This window comes from Astyanax mexicanus, chromosome 8 (assembly GCF_023375975.1).
Source record: "Astyanax mexicanus isolate ESR-SI-001 chromosome 8, AstMex3_surface, whole genome shotgun sequence".
NCBI classification, from domain to species: domain Eukaryota; kingdom Metazoa; phylum Chordata; class Actinopteri; order Characiformes; family Acestrorhamphidae; genus Astyanax; species Astyanax mexicanus.
The window spans coordinates 54,572,684-54,588,418 of NC_064415.1; the positions used below are offsets into that span (position 1 = coordinate 54,572,684).

General features: G+C 39.0%; 1 protein-coding gene across 4 annotated transcripts in view; it reads right to left on the reverse strand.

The window, feature by feature from the left end:
• The window catches only part of zgc:110158 (LisH and SSDP domain-containing protein), a 115,393-nt gene that overhangs the window by 88,927 nt on the left and 10,731 nt on the right, over positions 1-15,735 (reverse strand). For all 4 annotated transcript variants that reach the window (XM_049482719.1, XM_049482718.1, XM_022677876.2 and 1 more), the window contains exon 2: positions 1,319-1,391. In XM_049482719.1, the coding sequence (XP_049338676.1) occupies positions 1,319-1,391 (73 nt within the window). The remainder of the gene's footprint in view (positions 1-1,318; positions 1,392-15,735) is intronic.

Below are 15,735 nucleotides of genomic sequence, written 5' to 3' on the forward strand. Positions count from 1 at the left end.
CATGTGAAATCAGCCACCGCCTCTCAGCGCATTTGGAGAAAAGTGCAGCGGCTCAGTTCTGATACCCAAGCTCACAGATGCTGATTGACATCACCCTTTGGAGTGATGTTGGGAGAGACCCCCATACCCAACAATTTAAAGAAAGAACAATTTTGCTCTCTCGAGGCTCGGGCAGCTGATGGCAAGCTGCATGACCGGGATTCAAACCAGCAATTTCCCCTGATCATAGTGGCAGCACCCAGAGCCCCATAATGTATACTGCCCCATAATGTAGAATTTTATTACTACTTTATAAAGTAGTATTTTTAATTTTTCCAAAAAAAAAAAAAAAAAAAAAATACCATTGGATGTATGAACTCTGATGTTAAGGTAATTGATGATCATTAATTAAGAAGAAGATGGATGATCAAAAGCCATCAAACCAAGCTTTTTTTTTTGCACCAAGCATAAAGGCATAAAGTTATCCAAAAGCAGTGTGTGAGACTGGTGGAGGAGAACATGATGCCCAGACTCATGAAAACTGTGATTAAAAACAGTGTTATGCCACCAAATATTGATTTCTGAACTCTTAAAACTTTATGAATATGAACTTGTTTTCTTTGCATTATTTGAGGTCTGCAAATAAATCCTCTTTATGACAATATTTTTATCTGGAATTTGTCTGTAGTTTATAGAATAAAACAACAATGTTCATTGTACTTAAACATAAACCTATACATTGAAAAAAAACAGAGAAACTGATTTAGAAACTGAAGTGGTCTATTAATTTTTTCCAGAGCTGTATATGAAAGAGATTTAAGAAACACTAATATAACGTGAACACACCAGAAGTTTCTCCCATTTATCATGTTGGAATTGTTATATTAGTGATCATTTATCTTGGATTAAATACAACAACATCTATGACCCACCAGAAACACAGTTTTATATAATTCCAGGCTTTAATTAGAGATGTTCTCATATTTTCTATATAATATGCAAATCACTTAATTTTATTCAAGATATTAATACTCTAAGAGAATTATGACACCCAATCAAACTCGCAGGTAAGAACCACTGATGCTGGATCTGGGCAAAGTGGAGTCAATTAATTTCACCCCAAATTAAGGCGGCGTTATCATTTTCACAGGCAGCTGTTTCTACAGGGGGTTTTATTTAAACCCGTTAAAAGAAGCAAATATCTGCGAGCGCACTAGATTGCATAAGTGTTCTTGACCTGAGGGTTCGACTGCCATTATGATGCCTGTTGCATGCCAGGCAACACAAAGGCAGGCTAATGCGATTCCCACTGTGAAAAATAGCTGTAGACCAGACTCACCTCAGACAGGAAGGTCTGTGCTGACTTCTGAGCGCCGACATGTAGCAAGTACTCGTAGACGTATAAAGCTAACCTAGAAAAAGAGAGAAAAAGAGAGAGAGAGATACATTACTAAATATGCCTGGAGATTATAGCAATGCCAAGCACTTCTATAAAATAAAAAAAAACTGCTGCTGAAGAGATTCCAAAAATTCAAACTCAAACAAAACAAAAAGCCAACTTTAACATGGCTAAAAATGAAAGTGAGTGAGCCAAGTCTTACAAAAAAAGTTATTTTTTTGTGTGTAATGTACAGAATCAGGACTGTGACAAAAACAACATTATCGATTAATCGAGTACATTTTTTACATCCAAATTAACTTAATTTAACAACATTTCAACCAGTTGCACAGCAAACAATGAATCAAAATGTTCACTTCACTTTAAATAGTTGCAATTGCATTATTTTACTCTTATATTATCATGATATCAATGGCATAAAATGGTCTTAAAAAGACAGAACCTATAATACCTGTTTTTACAGGTTATATTAGGTCTACGGACTGTACAAAACATGTTAATGAAGTAATTTGCACAAAATTACTCTCACAAAAAGACAGATATCAACAGCTCTAATCTTAATGCAGTTTCAGTCCCTTTCAGAATGAGCCGTTTAAGAGCTCGGCCAATTTTATGCAAATAAGCTGTTGCTGGCCACGCCATTTGTGACTTCCAAATCACAAATGAATCATAGAATCATATGATTCCAGACACCAAACTTCAGAATTCACAGAAAACAGAAAACAAATGGATAGTTTTTTTTTTATAAACACTTGTGGTGTTTTAATTTAATTTTTAAAACAAAAAAGAGAGAGTGCGCCAGTTGGGAACAGAGTGCGCTCTTTAAAATACCAAAATATGTCATTTCTATAAAGCTAGCCGGGTAGTGGTAGTGTATTGGATCGCGACCCTGACGACACAGATTCAATCCCACGTGAGGAGCGGTGTGTTAATTATTATTATTTTTTTTTATTTCTTCTTGGGTTTACCTGCTTTGAGATCAACTGTTCTACAATTGGGTTCAACAACCCTCTGGGCTGGAGAGCTACTAGTCTGTAGCACTCCATTCCATTACACTTCATTTTCCAAAACAGTTTTTCTTTTTTTTTTGTGGCCTGCAACGTAATGGCCAAACTTAATTGTTTGTATCACCCAGCCCTAATCTTAAGCTTCTTCAGCTTTAGACCACACTCGATATCCCTGCCCTTCTGCATGCACACAATCCAGCAACATTCCAACTCAAGCCACAGAACTACTACTGAAGACCTCGTCTACAGCCCAGCAGCTTTCTGAGAGCAGCGCCTCAGCAGCCAAAGCGAGAGCAACAAGAGTTGTCGCAGAAATCCACATTTGCTTCGTCATTTTGCCACCTCAGGCATTACGTCTGCTGTTTGGCGGCTCAGGACAGCAATTACCCAACCCTCCGGCGCACCGCGGCGGAGTCTGCAGCGTCGCCCTGCTCTCTCCTCTCCGCTTCCATCTGCGGGGAAAATAGCTCTGCCTCTCCTGGCCAAATTGCACCCAGAGATGCACGCAATTTTTTTTGTTGTTGTGCCCGGCTGGAGGAGCGATCGGCGGGCGTGAATACTCCAAGAGCTTTGATGCAGGAATGATCTGAGCGCACGTTTCATAAAGTTTAAAGTGTTTTGGATGCACCCGAGTGACGTTTCCACACAATACATTCAAAAAGTTACCTAGAGCTGGGCGATATGGATCAAAAAGGATATCTAAATTATTTTTTTCATTTATTTATTTATTTTAGCTGAAAGGCGATATACAAAATGACTCAATATTTTTTTTTTATCCTGTACAGTAAAAACAAAGACACTTCTGAGAAAAAAATGTCTAAAAGTTTTTTTTTTGTTTTTTTTCCCTATTTTTCTCCTAATTTTAGCTAGGTCAATTGTTCCACCCATTCAGCTGCTACTCAGCCGTATATCCCCCGTCACTAGCGATGCCACAACACAAGAAGGGTGAAGACTAGCACACACCTCCTCCGACAAATGTGAAGCTAACCACCACCTCTTTTTAAACTGCTGCTGCTGATGCAGCATTGCCGAGTAGCATCACAGCGCACTCGGAGGAAAGCGCAGCGACTGGGTTCTCGTACATCAGCTCACAGACGCAGCCTGTGCTGATCCACATCACCATTGGAGTGACGAGGGAAAAGAGCTCCATCTACCCACCCAAAGATAGAAAAAGGGCCAATTGTGCTAGTGGTGTGCCATATCGTATCATACGTGATATATCGCAAACATATTTAAATATCGTGAACGATATTACACCCTAAAAATATCGTGCCATATCACCCACCCCTAATTATCACATCAGGGTACTATTTTTTTTTTACTGTTTTTAACAAAAGAAAAATTCACACTGTTCTCATTTCCCATTATATATCTACTAGAGAGTGATTATTTCTGTCCAGTATCATTGATTTTATTTTAATCCTGGATGTATGGGAATATTTGGAGTGCATTATAAGTATCATGACATTCTGGATCATTGACTTCTATTACAAATGTGAACAAATTCTTGTATTTTTTAATATCTCAGGTAGGGTTGTGACAAATTTTTCATTTTGTTGCAGTAGTGTATTCTTGAAAGAAAATAATAATTAATTTATATCGCCAAGAGTATCGTTATCGCGAAAATACCATGAAATATCATGATATTATTTTAGGGCCATATCGCCCACCCCTAAATTGTGCTCTCTCAGTTCTCCGGCAGCTGATGGCAAGCTACATGACCAGGATTCGAACAAGCGAGCTCCCGATCATAGGGGCAGCGCTTTAGAATTCTGAACCACTCGGTGCCCTACACAGGCACGTGTAATATCTAATCTAATAGTATAATGTCTAATCTTATGTCTTGTACCAAACTATATCAATAATTCATAAAAAATCCAATATATCGTCCAGCCCTACTGCCACCTCTCTCTTCCTCTGTACCACTGTCTGTCTTTCTCTCTCTTTCTCTGGCTGCGTGTTCAGACTGGTCACCAACGTCCTGAAAGCTCTGAATAGGTCTCTGCAAGGAGAAGTGAGGGCCTTGGTGTCTATAGACATGTCTGTACAATATGCGGCGCCAAGCATGTCAGACAGGTAAAGGTCACTAACGTTTAGAGCAGGGAAAGTGTTCCTTCTTAAAGCGAAAGCCTTACACTATCGTCCTCTTCAGACCACAGAGCACAATGCAGAAACACTCCAGTCTGTGGTACTTTCAAACAGCAATATGGGCAAAATGACGATATTTTATCAAGTTTTTCTTTCTTATCGTACCAACAATATACTTAAAAAAAAAGTATAAGTGGATTAAATAGCGCTGCGACTAGGGGTGTGCCATATCAAATCGTATGCAATAATATCATAATATAACATTTTTGAATATCGTGAATATCACCCACCCCTAATTATCACATCAGGGTACTACTTTTTTGCTGTTTTTAGCGGAAAAAAATCACACTGTTCTTATTTCCTATTTTATATCTACTAGAGATATAAATTATTATTTTACTCTTCGCAGTGTTTTCAATGGGACATGCAGCGCAGATGTGAGCAGTGAATGCTGCACATACCACACTCAGTGTGTAAACATCATGGAGCAGCAGAGACAGCATTATCAGCAGTTTAGCTAAAAAAAACGAAGTATATTTGATGGCTGGATCAGATTGAGACCAGATCACGTTCTCACCACAAGCGAACCACTCCAGAAAAAAAATCTGCACATTGGCCGGGAAGTTGAGGTCAAACTTGGTGGCATAAGTAACCAATTTCCTGTCCTTGTAGTAAACCTTTTACACCATCATCCAAGCTTTAATGCACAGTGGACCTGAAACACATCTGAACACAAACACAAAGCCGCCCGAGCGAGCATCACTCTGAACCCTCTCTCTACACTAGATGAAGTAATGTTCCAAGATGCTTTGGAGAAACTGGGCCTTAATCATTTGTCACAATGAAAAGCCACAAATATTTACAGCTTTTAAAAGTTACTGCAATCTTTCTGAATGACTTTCAATGAACAGACTCCCAGAGCACTCCCAGAGTACAGAGCTGTCTTCATTAGAAGATCCTTCACCAGCGGCACGTCATAAATAGCTGTGGAGAGCCCTGTGATCAGCTGGTCAATGGCTGTATGATAAGGCAGGAGACAACAGACAGTAAGGCATTTCTCTCTCTCTCTCTAAAACACACACACACACACACAGTGCGGGAAATGGCAAACACCTCCCGCAGAGACAAGATAGAAAGGAAAACTCAACGACCGCCATAAAACTCTGAGGATAAGAGCTTCAAACAGAAAACACAAGCCATTGGAAAAGCTGCCACTATTTCAAAGAGACCAGCCAAATCATGGGAGCTCCACATGGATCACCAGTACATCATCATCATCATCCAACCAACAATATTTCAGCTCATCCAATGTGAATTAAAAAGATTCATAAAAAAGGAAAACCCTCAGTTCAGAAGGTTAACTGTGCTTTTTAGTGTGAATTACACAGCAACAGCCTTCATACTTAGTTCTGCTTCAGGTTCTGCTATTTGAGACCTCGTTTCTGAGAAAAATCCTTCAGAGTAGACTAAAAAAAATAAATTTCTAATAATCACTGGAGAGGTTCCTGAAAAATACAGACAATACCTTAACTTTTTACCTACAGAAATGACCAGAATATTTTATTGGGGTTGTGTATTGTCAAGTACCTGTCGATACAGGATACACCTTCTCTTTTTCAATGCGTTTTCTTTATTATTTTCAGGACTATCTACATTGTAGATTCTCACTGAAGGCATCAAAACTATGAATGAACACATGTGGAGTTTTATGTACTTAACAAAAAAATGAGCTGTCCTCCACAGTCACCGGACCTGAACCCAATTCCAGATGGTTTGGGGTGAGTGGACCGCAGAGTGAAAAAGGCAAAGGGGCAACAAGTGCTAATAAACACCTCTGGGAACTCCTTCCTTCAAGATTGTTGGAAAACCGTTTCATTTCAGGTGACCACCTCTTGAAAAAGCTCATTGAGAGAATGATGCCAAGAGTGTGCAAAGCAGTAATCAGAGCAAAGGGTGGCTGTTCTGAAGAAACTTCAACGTTTTTTCACCTTTTTTTGTTAAGTACATAAAACTCCACATGTGTTCATTCATAGTTTTGACGCCTTTAGTGAGAATCTACAATGTAAATATATGTAAAAATAAAGAAAACGCATTGAAAAAGAGAAGGTGTGTCCAAACGTTTATCACAGCTTGAAACTCACTGCAGCGCTGCATTGAGGTGTAATAGGAGGAATAGCGGTGCTCTCGTGTCTGTGTCGGAGCCAACGCTTGCGAAAACTGCGACCTGCTTTCCGACCTTTAGTTCTAACAGTTCTACGAGAACTACTGGTTCATTCTTTACAAACTAATATACAGACACTCTGGCAGAAGCTGGAAAGAAACCAAATACGTCTGTAAAAGCCAGAAAACGAGAAAGAGAAACTAATCCGCCTGAAACATTTATTAGTTTACAACACTCTACAACTGTAGGGGGAGTCCACAAGCACTAAATCTCAATCCTACCTAGTGGAGCTTTAGTATAACATTACAGCTGGGAATGTTTAGGTATATATCCAGGAGCTGAAATGAACACCCCTGGACTATATCCAGGGAGATCCATCCTGGCCCTGAGCATCTATAGCCCTGCAGGATTCAGCCCCAATCCTAATCCAAAACCTTAATTAAATTAATGAAGCCATGTTGTCTCAGACCCTTGAGAGACACCAAAACAACCACGAGAGAACCATAAAAACAGAACTGTACAATGCCTCCAACAAGGCTAGATCAAAACCCAGATCCTCAGGACAGAAGAGTGATGAAATTTTCATAACGCAGAAGCCCATGTGATCAGGGAAGGGCAGGGGTGGGTCCCAGTACCTGGCCCTGATTCATTATTCACCAACGCTCTTTCAGCCGAGGCTTCCAGGGGCCACCTCACGTACCACCATCAGGGAAGTGAAGGCAGGGGCCAAAGGAACAAGGCCTGGATCTGAGGAGAGAGGAGCTGAAAGAAGAAGGCTAGCAGGGTAGACCAAAAGATCTACCATAAGACAGACAGTCAAGTAAAGAAGGGTTCAGCTAGAAGGTTTGTGCCTATGGGGATGCCCACATACTGATCTTTTACATTCCAATATGATACCTGATTTTCATGTATCTGCACACAAACAAAAGTCAACAGCTGGTCAAAAGTTTAAGCTAACTACATGAGAAGTGCATATAAATCTTGATATTTATATAATCAATTACTATATACATTTACTTAATTACAGTACATAAAAAGGCAGTAATTACGTATATTCTGGGACTACACAGCTTTTTTTTAGGACATCGTCCTGTTTGAGGTAACTGACCTAGTGTTCTAGATCAGAATCTCTTAACTCTGGTCCTGGAGAACCACCCTCTCCTTTAATGCACCCACCAAAAATGAGGAACGCACTGTTAAATGGGCTGATTAGTTGGATCAGGTGTGCTGGAAGCAGGGAAAGCTAGATATAGAAAATATAGAAACAGAAGGAAAACAAACTACTGGCTCACATTTTAATGGTTAGAAAAAATAAAATAGTTTGTATAAAACAAATGCAAGTAAAGCCTTCTTCTTTACTGGATTTTTATTGGATTACTTAACATGTTACATGTTCTCTGTCATGCATCTGCTATGTCACTGCTGACAATGGTTGCAATCAAACATCGTCAGTCACTCATTTCAGTTTGGGAAGAAACTCGTGTCTTCAAAAATGTTTTGCAATTTTAGAAAAACATTCATATCTAGTTAAGAATGATGGGTATGTGTGCTAAAAGTGTTAATATAGTCTAGGGATGCAGCTATCGATTATTTTAGTAATCGAGTACTCTACTAAAAAATCGATTCAATTAATCGAGTAATCGGATAAAACATTTGTGTAATTAAAAAAATACACAAGAGAAAACAAAGACAATTCTGAGATTTTCTCAATCAACTTCACAAAGTCAAAAGAGAGCCTTTTCAGGTTTTTAGTGAACTCATCAGTGGCCTGATACTTTAAGTCCTGTCAAAATTCACTTCATTATTCCTGGTATTTGGCGCCTCAGTTTGAGGTACATATGCTGTATCTAGTCTCAGGGTGCGTCTATCAGAGATCCTCCAGTAAATATGAAATACTTTCTGAATCTTTAAAGCAGCACTATGTAGGATTTTCTTGATTTTTGATCTTTTTAAAGATCAAGTTTTCCGAGGAGGCCGAGGCGCCTCGGAAAGGCACCTCGGCGGCCGCAACCAACTCTCGTGAGAACTGCGACCTGCTTTCCGACCTTTAGTTCTTACAGTTCTACAAGGACTACTGGTTCATTCTTTACAAACTAACATACAGACACTCTGGCAGAAGCTGGAAAGAGACCGAATGTGTCTGTGAAAGCCAAAAAATGAGAAAGAGAAACTAATCTGCCTGAAACATTTATTACACTGTGCAACTGTAGGGGGAGCCCACGAGCACAAAATCTCAAATCCTACCTAGAGGAGCTTTAAATGATAAAATGCAGTCGTTGAAACTATGTTTCACACAAAGCTGAAATAATCAAAAAATGTTCATATGATACTGTTGCGAATGGACTGTACTCAAAAGAACATGAAATTCAGTGTTTCCAACTGCTGAGTTGATTTGGTTGAGAACAGAAGAACATTTGAGCGCAAGGTAAAGCAAACACAGCTGGCGTTCACAGATGCTTCATGACTGTTTCAGCACTGATCGACTCCTCAAATGGACCAAGCTTGAATTAATGGTTTGATTTCTGAGTCATGGTAAACTACTGTTCAAAAGTTTTAAAACACCACGATTTTTTTGCCATTTAAGCTCTTCAGGTCCAATCAATGACAAAAAAAAGGGGTACAAAATCAAGCGTACAAAATTTTGGCAGTAAACTGCCCGAGCCTTTAAGGACAACAAATGAACAAATTTTTTGTATTGTTGTACTGGTTCCTACACCTTTAAGAAGACTCTTGGAAACTGGAGAAAAGAAAGGGACTGGTACAGGAAGATGTCTGGCTGACCCGCATGGCAACAGCTTTAGCCTTTAGCTCAGATTAACCTGATTGGACAAAGTCTAAATTTCAGCAGAGAAAATAATAATTAGAGAGAGGTCTGACGGGTGAAGAACTGCAGTAATAAAGTAATAAACAGAAAATTAAAAGATTTTATGGACCCCTACTAAAAATCTACAGATGACAAAAAATGGTTCAAAACTAGGTTTAGCTGCAAAGAAAAAATATATAAATAAAATAAATAAATAAATAAATATTGCCCAGCACTAACAGGGGTGTTCTTAAACTTTTGATCGATAGTGTATGTCGTTTATGGTTACCAGCACAAAAATGCTTTCAATCGAGTTGCAAATCTACACAACTCCCACTGAGTGTTGGGATGTTGTTGGCTGTGTGTTCTTTTCTGTAAGGTACTGGAGTGTTGGAGTAGTTAGAGCATGATGGCCTACTTTCAGACTTTCAGATGCTCACCTCAAGTGAAAAGCTTTAATTATAAACATTCATTTTTTTTAAAGCACACGAAGAAATGTCAGATCAGCGTTGATTCAGAAATGTAATATCAATTTAAGCCTGTATTTTAAAACACATATATAAATATGCATAATATGCTTTTTCTTTTACCGGCTTAAAAGGGGATCATGTACTGCATAAAACACCCTCGCTCACACACACACACTTACACACACCCTCCTCTATTCAAATACACGCATTCAAATATCAACTAACCCTATTCAAATCTATTCCCAGAAACATGAAGAAGAAAAAAAAGGAGTTATTCGCTATAACTTTAAAATAAGACTACCTTTATTAAGGCTTTATAAATGGTTTACAATTAGTTTATTAATGGTTACTAAATAGTAATTAGTAAATGCCTTAAAAATCATAAATAATCAGTTATAACACATACGTAGAAAGGGCAACAATGACCTGTTGTTTGGCAAATAGTGAACCCACAGCTATCTATATCGTTGCCCTTTCTACGTATGTGTTATAACTGATTATTAATGATTTTTATAAACCCTTTATAAAAGGTAGTCTTATTTTAAAGTGGTACCAGTTATTCTAAGCTCTTCAAGCTCATGTCCATCTCTTCCCACCATTTAACCCTCCTTTTATGTTCATTCATCAGGAACAACATTCATGGTGTTCCTGGGTCAAGTTGACCTGTTGCATGTTTAATAATCTAAAATATGTCTAACACAAAAAAAAATCCCTAACAAGCAGTGTGAGTATTTTATTACTACACCATTATTTAACATTATTCTATCAATATTTAGTGCAATAGTGTTCCTTACCTCTGACAGGTACTGGTTTAATTAGGATAATTCAGTTGTTTTTACATGTTCAAGTTTCACTACTTAATTACGTTTGAAACAACAATATATATATATATATATATATATATATATATATATATATATATATATATATATATATATATATATAAAAATCACAATAGATTTACAAAACATTAAAACATAACATTGCAATTTAGATAAAACTCGACGGACGGACGGACGGATGAGCTGGGCGATATGGCCCAAAAAAAAAATCTTCGATTTAAAAAAAAAAAACAAAAAAAAAAAATCAAATTTTCTATTTAAATCGATTTTTTCCCCTACTACAAATCAAACTAAAGATGATAAAGAAATGGTTAAAAACTAGTTCTTACGGAAAAACTCAGAGAAAATCGATTTTCATAAAACACATCGTCCTTAACTGTAAATTCGAATTAATCGATAAAATCGATTAAATCGCCCAGCTCTGATAGATAGATAGATAGATAGATAGATAGATAGATAGATAGATAGATAGATAGATAGATAGATAGATAGATAGATAGATAGATAGATAGATAGATAGATAGATAGATAGATAGATAGATAGATAGATAGATAGATAGATAGATAGATAGAATAAGAAACATATTCAAACATAAATTAAAACACAGAAGAATAGAAAATGTATAAGGCTATGAAAAACTTATTATACAAGGTAAAGATCTATCTGTAAATGGAGCAGTGCAATTAAGGCAAGCAGAAGAAGTTTCAAACTTTAAAAAGGGTCAATTTGACCTGTAACATAACAGGGGGGGGGTTTAAACAGTGAAGCAGCAGTGGGGAGGTCCAAAAAACAGCACAATCCCAATTTCTACCCTCTATCTCTCCCTCTCTTTCTCTCTCTGTAGGAGAAGAAGACACACCATGGCCGCGATGACGAGATGCCAGTGACGGGAGGGTGCTCGGGAGCCGGCGGCTTGCCGACTCAAAGCTCGGCGGCTGCTCTAAAAACCTGAATGGAGGCTTGCTCGGGGGAATGCCCGGGGGGACAACCCAGAACAATCCCTCGACTCGTTCCCCTCCTCCCTCGCCACCTTACCCTCGAGAGAGCTTCAGCAGAGTGAGAGCAGGGAGCGATGAGGAACGGTGTGGAAGTGCTGACAGGGACTTACAGGTTTTTTACAGAGGAGTGGAGGCTACAGTGCGGAAGGCCAGGAAACACTGATCCCATTAAATACAAGCCAAATATATATGAACGTTTGGGATTGTACAGGGCTTTATAGGGCTATTCAGCTCCTGGAGAGCTGGTGTCCAACACAGTTTTGCTACTTTGCTGCTTAAGCACACCTAAACCCTGCTCATCCATAGATTAAATTAGGGCTGCACAATATACATCAATTAAGCATAATCATTTAAGCATTGTGTCAATGCGCAATAGTCACATCGAAGGAAGTGTGATGTCAACTAAGGCTATTAAATCAAACACGTCAGTGTTGCAATGTTTTGATTCTTGCCACAAAAAAAGATACACAGCGCTGTCTCTGTGTCTGTGTGAGTGACAGGCTGCTGCTGCCTGAGAAGCGTGCTGTTGAAAGCTGTGCTCCTCAGTCCAGCACAGTTTTGCAGCGCAGATATTTCCAGTTACAGCTGAATTCACGCTTTTAATCCCAGATTAATAAAACTTGTATTTACCTTTTAAAAAAGCCATTTAAATGACATATTAAAGGGCAGACTACTGTTGTTTTGCTGTTTTTCTCGGGTTTTGAGAGTTCGGCGCCGACTCAGCTCTTGATCAGTCTGGAAACGAGACAGCACGCTGGTGGAGGCGGTGCTGGTGGCATCAATGGCCCTGCATTGTTTATTATCGCAATATATATCGGCTAAAAAAAAAAAATAAAAAAATAAACATTTGCAATGTAAAATTTTTCCAATATTGTGCAGCCCTAGATTAAATGAATCTTTTCCATAGTTTTTTTGCACAGTTTTCCTTTCTCCAAACATAACGCTTTTGGCCTCATCCGTCCATAAAACTTTCTTCCAGTAGCTATCTGGCTTGTCCATGTGACCTTTAGCAAACCGCAGATCAGCAAAAACGTTCTTTTTAGCTTTCCTTCCTTGCAAACCTGTCATGCACATCACTGTTGTTCAGTGACTCTAGATTACAATTCCGATTCTGTCTGAAGAGGTTTTACAGTAAACCCTGTTTGCCAAAATAGGAACAAAACAGCATCATTTAGAGTTATCTAAGCAGCTTTTATTAAACAAGGTGCAAACATAACATCCTTGTATTTCAGGCAGGGAAAAGTGTAAAACACGAACATACACTGCCACATAAGAGTTTTTACATCTTTCTGACAGAAGCTCAAGCCTATACACTGAGATTCCCTCTGGCAGCTTCTACGCATAAAGCTTTTTTAATCTTGATTTATCCTGTTTCAAAAACCTCAAGATTATTTCGAATTAATAAAATTACATTACAATCTCATTAAATCATAAGCATTAAATCACAGTATAAGCTTTTATAGTATCATTTATATGACTAGACTAAACATCTGCCAAAGACAACAACAACAACTGCTTAAAATAACTGCATAGTAATATGTAGCTGATTGGATGCTCCTCCATTATAACATTATCCTATATCTATTTTCCAGTGTATAATGGCTTCAGGTCTTACTTAAACAGATTATAATATTAGACCTATTACAGGAAGATGAGACAAGTAGTCACCCTTTTAACAACGGGGGGAAAAAAATGCATCTCATCACCCAGTTATATGGGTACAACAAATTACGCTGGTGATTTCTGTATCTACTATAACTGTAGATTAAATATTATTTATAATCAGAAATAAAAGGAATCTAAGGAAAACTTTTTATGCGTTTTTGTGTTTTATGTATAAATTCTTACAGTTAGGTTGTAAAGAGCAGAAAAGCCACTCCGCTGAAGTGCAGCATTACAAAAGAGTTTCAGTTTAGTTCTCAAGCAGGCTAGCAGTGCTGGAGAGGCATGAGCATTACCCACTAATCTTGCAAAGTGCTAGCTAGCTCTTTGGCTGTTTAAAGATGAGTATAATCGGCCTGTCGCCTGCTACTAACTCCAGCTAGCACTGCTGGAACAGCCTTAGAATTACTGCTAGCAGTTAGCCACTAATGCTCCAGCTTTTGTGGAAATCTGTAAATCTAAGCTTACTGTAAATAAACAGAAGTACTTTACTCACCCAAATAAACAATTTTCAGGAGAGAAATCTGTGTAGATTAACATCCAGTACAAGAATTACAGTTTTGTTTTCGCTTAAGTTTTCGCTTAGCTTTAGCTAAATTAGAAGAAAAACATGGCCACACCCCTGTTCCTTACTAGAGTCGCATAAAATGAGCATTATAGTCCGGTGCACCTTATGTATAGAAAAAGACAGAAAATAGTATCGATAGTGTGCCTTATAGTGCGAAAAATATGATGCTGAAAATACGCTACGTGATGCACATGCACATGAATTGAGTTAAATTCCATATAACATTTGGAGAATGCAACTCACTGGTCTGTCAGGATTCTACAAACCAAAAGGTGCAAAGTATAGGGAGACGAATGCCACATAGGTGATGACAGCATGCATCACAGTTCTTTAGTCCGCTTAATAAACTGCAAAGTGCAAACTAAAAAATAAAAATAAAATAAAAAAAACTGAAACCACTAACCACTTGGTTCGGACTCTGGTCTAGATTCTCAGGTGTGAAAACGCCCTTATATGGTCGTGTGCTTCTACAGTATTAGTAAAGTACTGTTCTCAGCAAGCCACTGAAATCTATTATTGTGATGCATATCACATAGAGCAAAAAACACATATCTACACCACATATTCTCAACGTTCTGGATATTACATTTTCCTTCCATATCACCTCCCCTAATGAAAAACACGACACCCAGGTGATGGGAGAGCAGACCATCTATTAGCCTCTATTCACCGCATCTTCACCTGGACACTGCTTCCCTGTGGGGAGTCTTGTACACAAGGCAAGAATAAACACAGGTCAGGATGCTTGGCCTACAATGTAATGCCAGGTGCGGTAGTCACAAAATGCTATTCTCTAATCCCCCCCCCCTCTCCACCTTCTCAACCCCCTCTCAGCCCCCATCCCCCCATGCTTAGTTGGGGCCATATGCCACATATTACGAAACGACAGAGAGGGAAATCGGGTTGTCGGGGCGAGCAGGGAGAGACGTGACATCCTTCATTTATGAGAAATTACAGCGCTGACAAATTAGAGCTTGCGGAACCACAGACGGGACGCCAAAGTCCTGCGGTGTAACCGTACTAATCAATGTGTCGCGACAACACTCTCGAACCCAAAAAAAAAATTTGAAAAAAGAGAAAGAAAGGGGACCCCACACCAGGCCCCCCCACCCCCCCATTGCAACATCAAAGAAATCCCCCTCGAACACCCCCCCCCCCCCACCCCCGAACACACTCCTTGAACACACCTGACACGTCGCCCGAGGCCATCGAACAAAAGCCTGTGTTTAAACATGAATGAAGCCCGGCCACAAGTAACCGCCCTTCAAACGGACAGTTAGGAAATCGCATTTTCAACCGTTCCATCCATTATTCAGCAAGGGAGTGAGCGAACAAGCGCACATGGACGAGGGAACAGCCATGCTGTTTAGGCAGGGTGTACAGTAAAGACAGAGGGCTGGGAGGGCTGGGAAAAGTTTGACATAAGTTCTCAGATGAATACCTGCAGTGCTGTTGTCAAGCCCCCGCAAAGAAACAGGCACTCAAAAGATTTGTCAAAAAGCAGTGCAAGTCGGGTCAAATGACTCGGTAACGGTAATGCATTTTTCACAACCTGTTGACCAACACTGAGGTGCTCAGAGATGTGAGCGACATGAAACGTGCCTATCAAGACCAGTTCTAGCAATTTATAGGACTTTCTTTCACCTGAAATCTAGACAATTAGATGATAAGTAAGGATAAGGATAATAGCCAGACGACTAAAGGCCAATTTATACTTCTGCATTAGGGATGCACAATATAGTCATCGGGATGTGCGC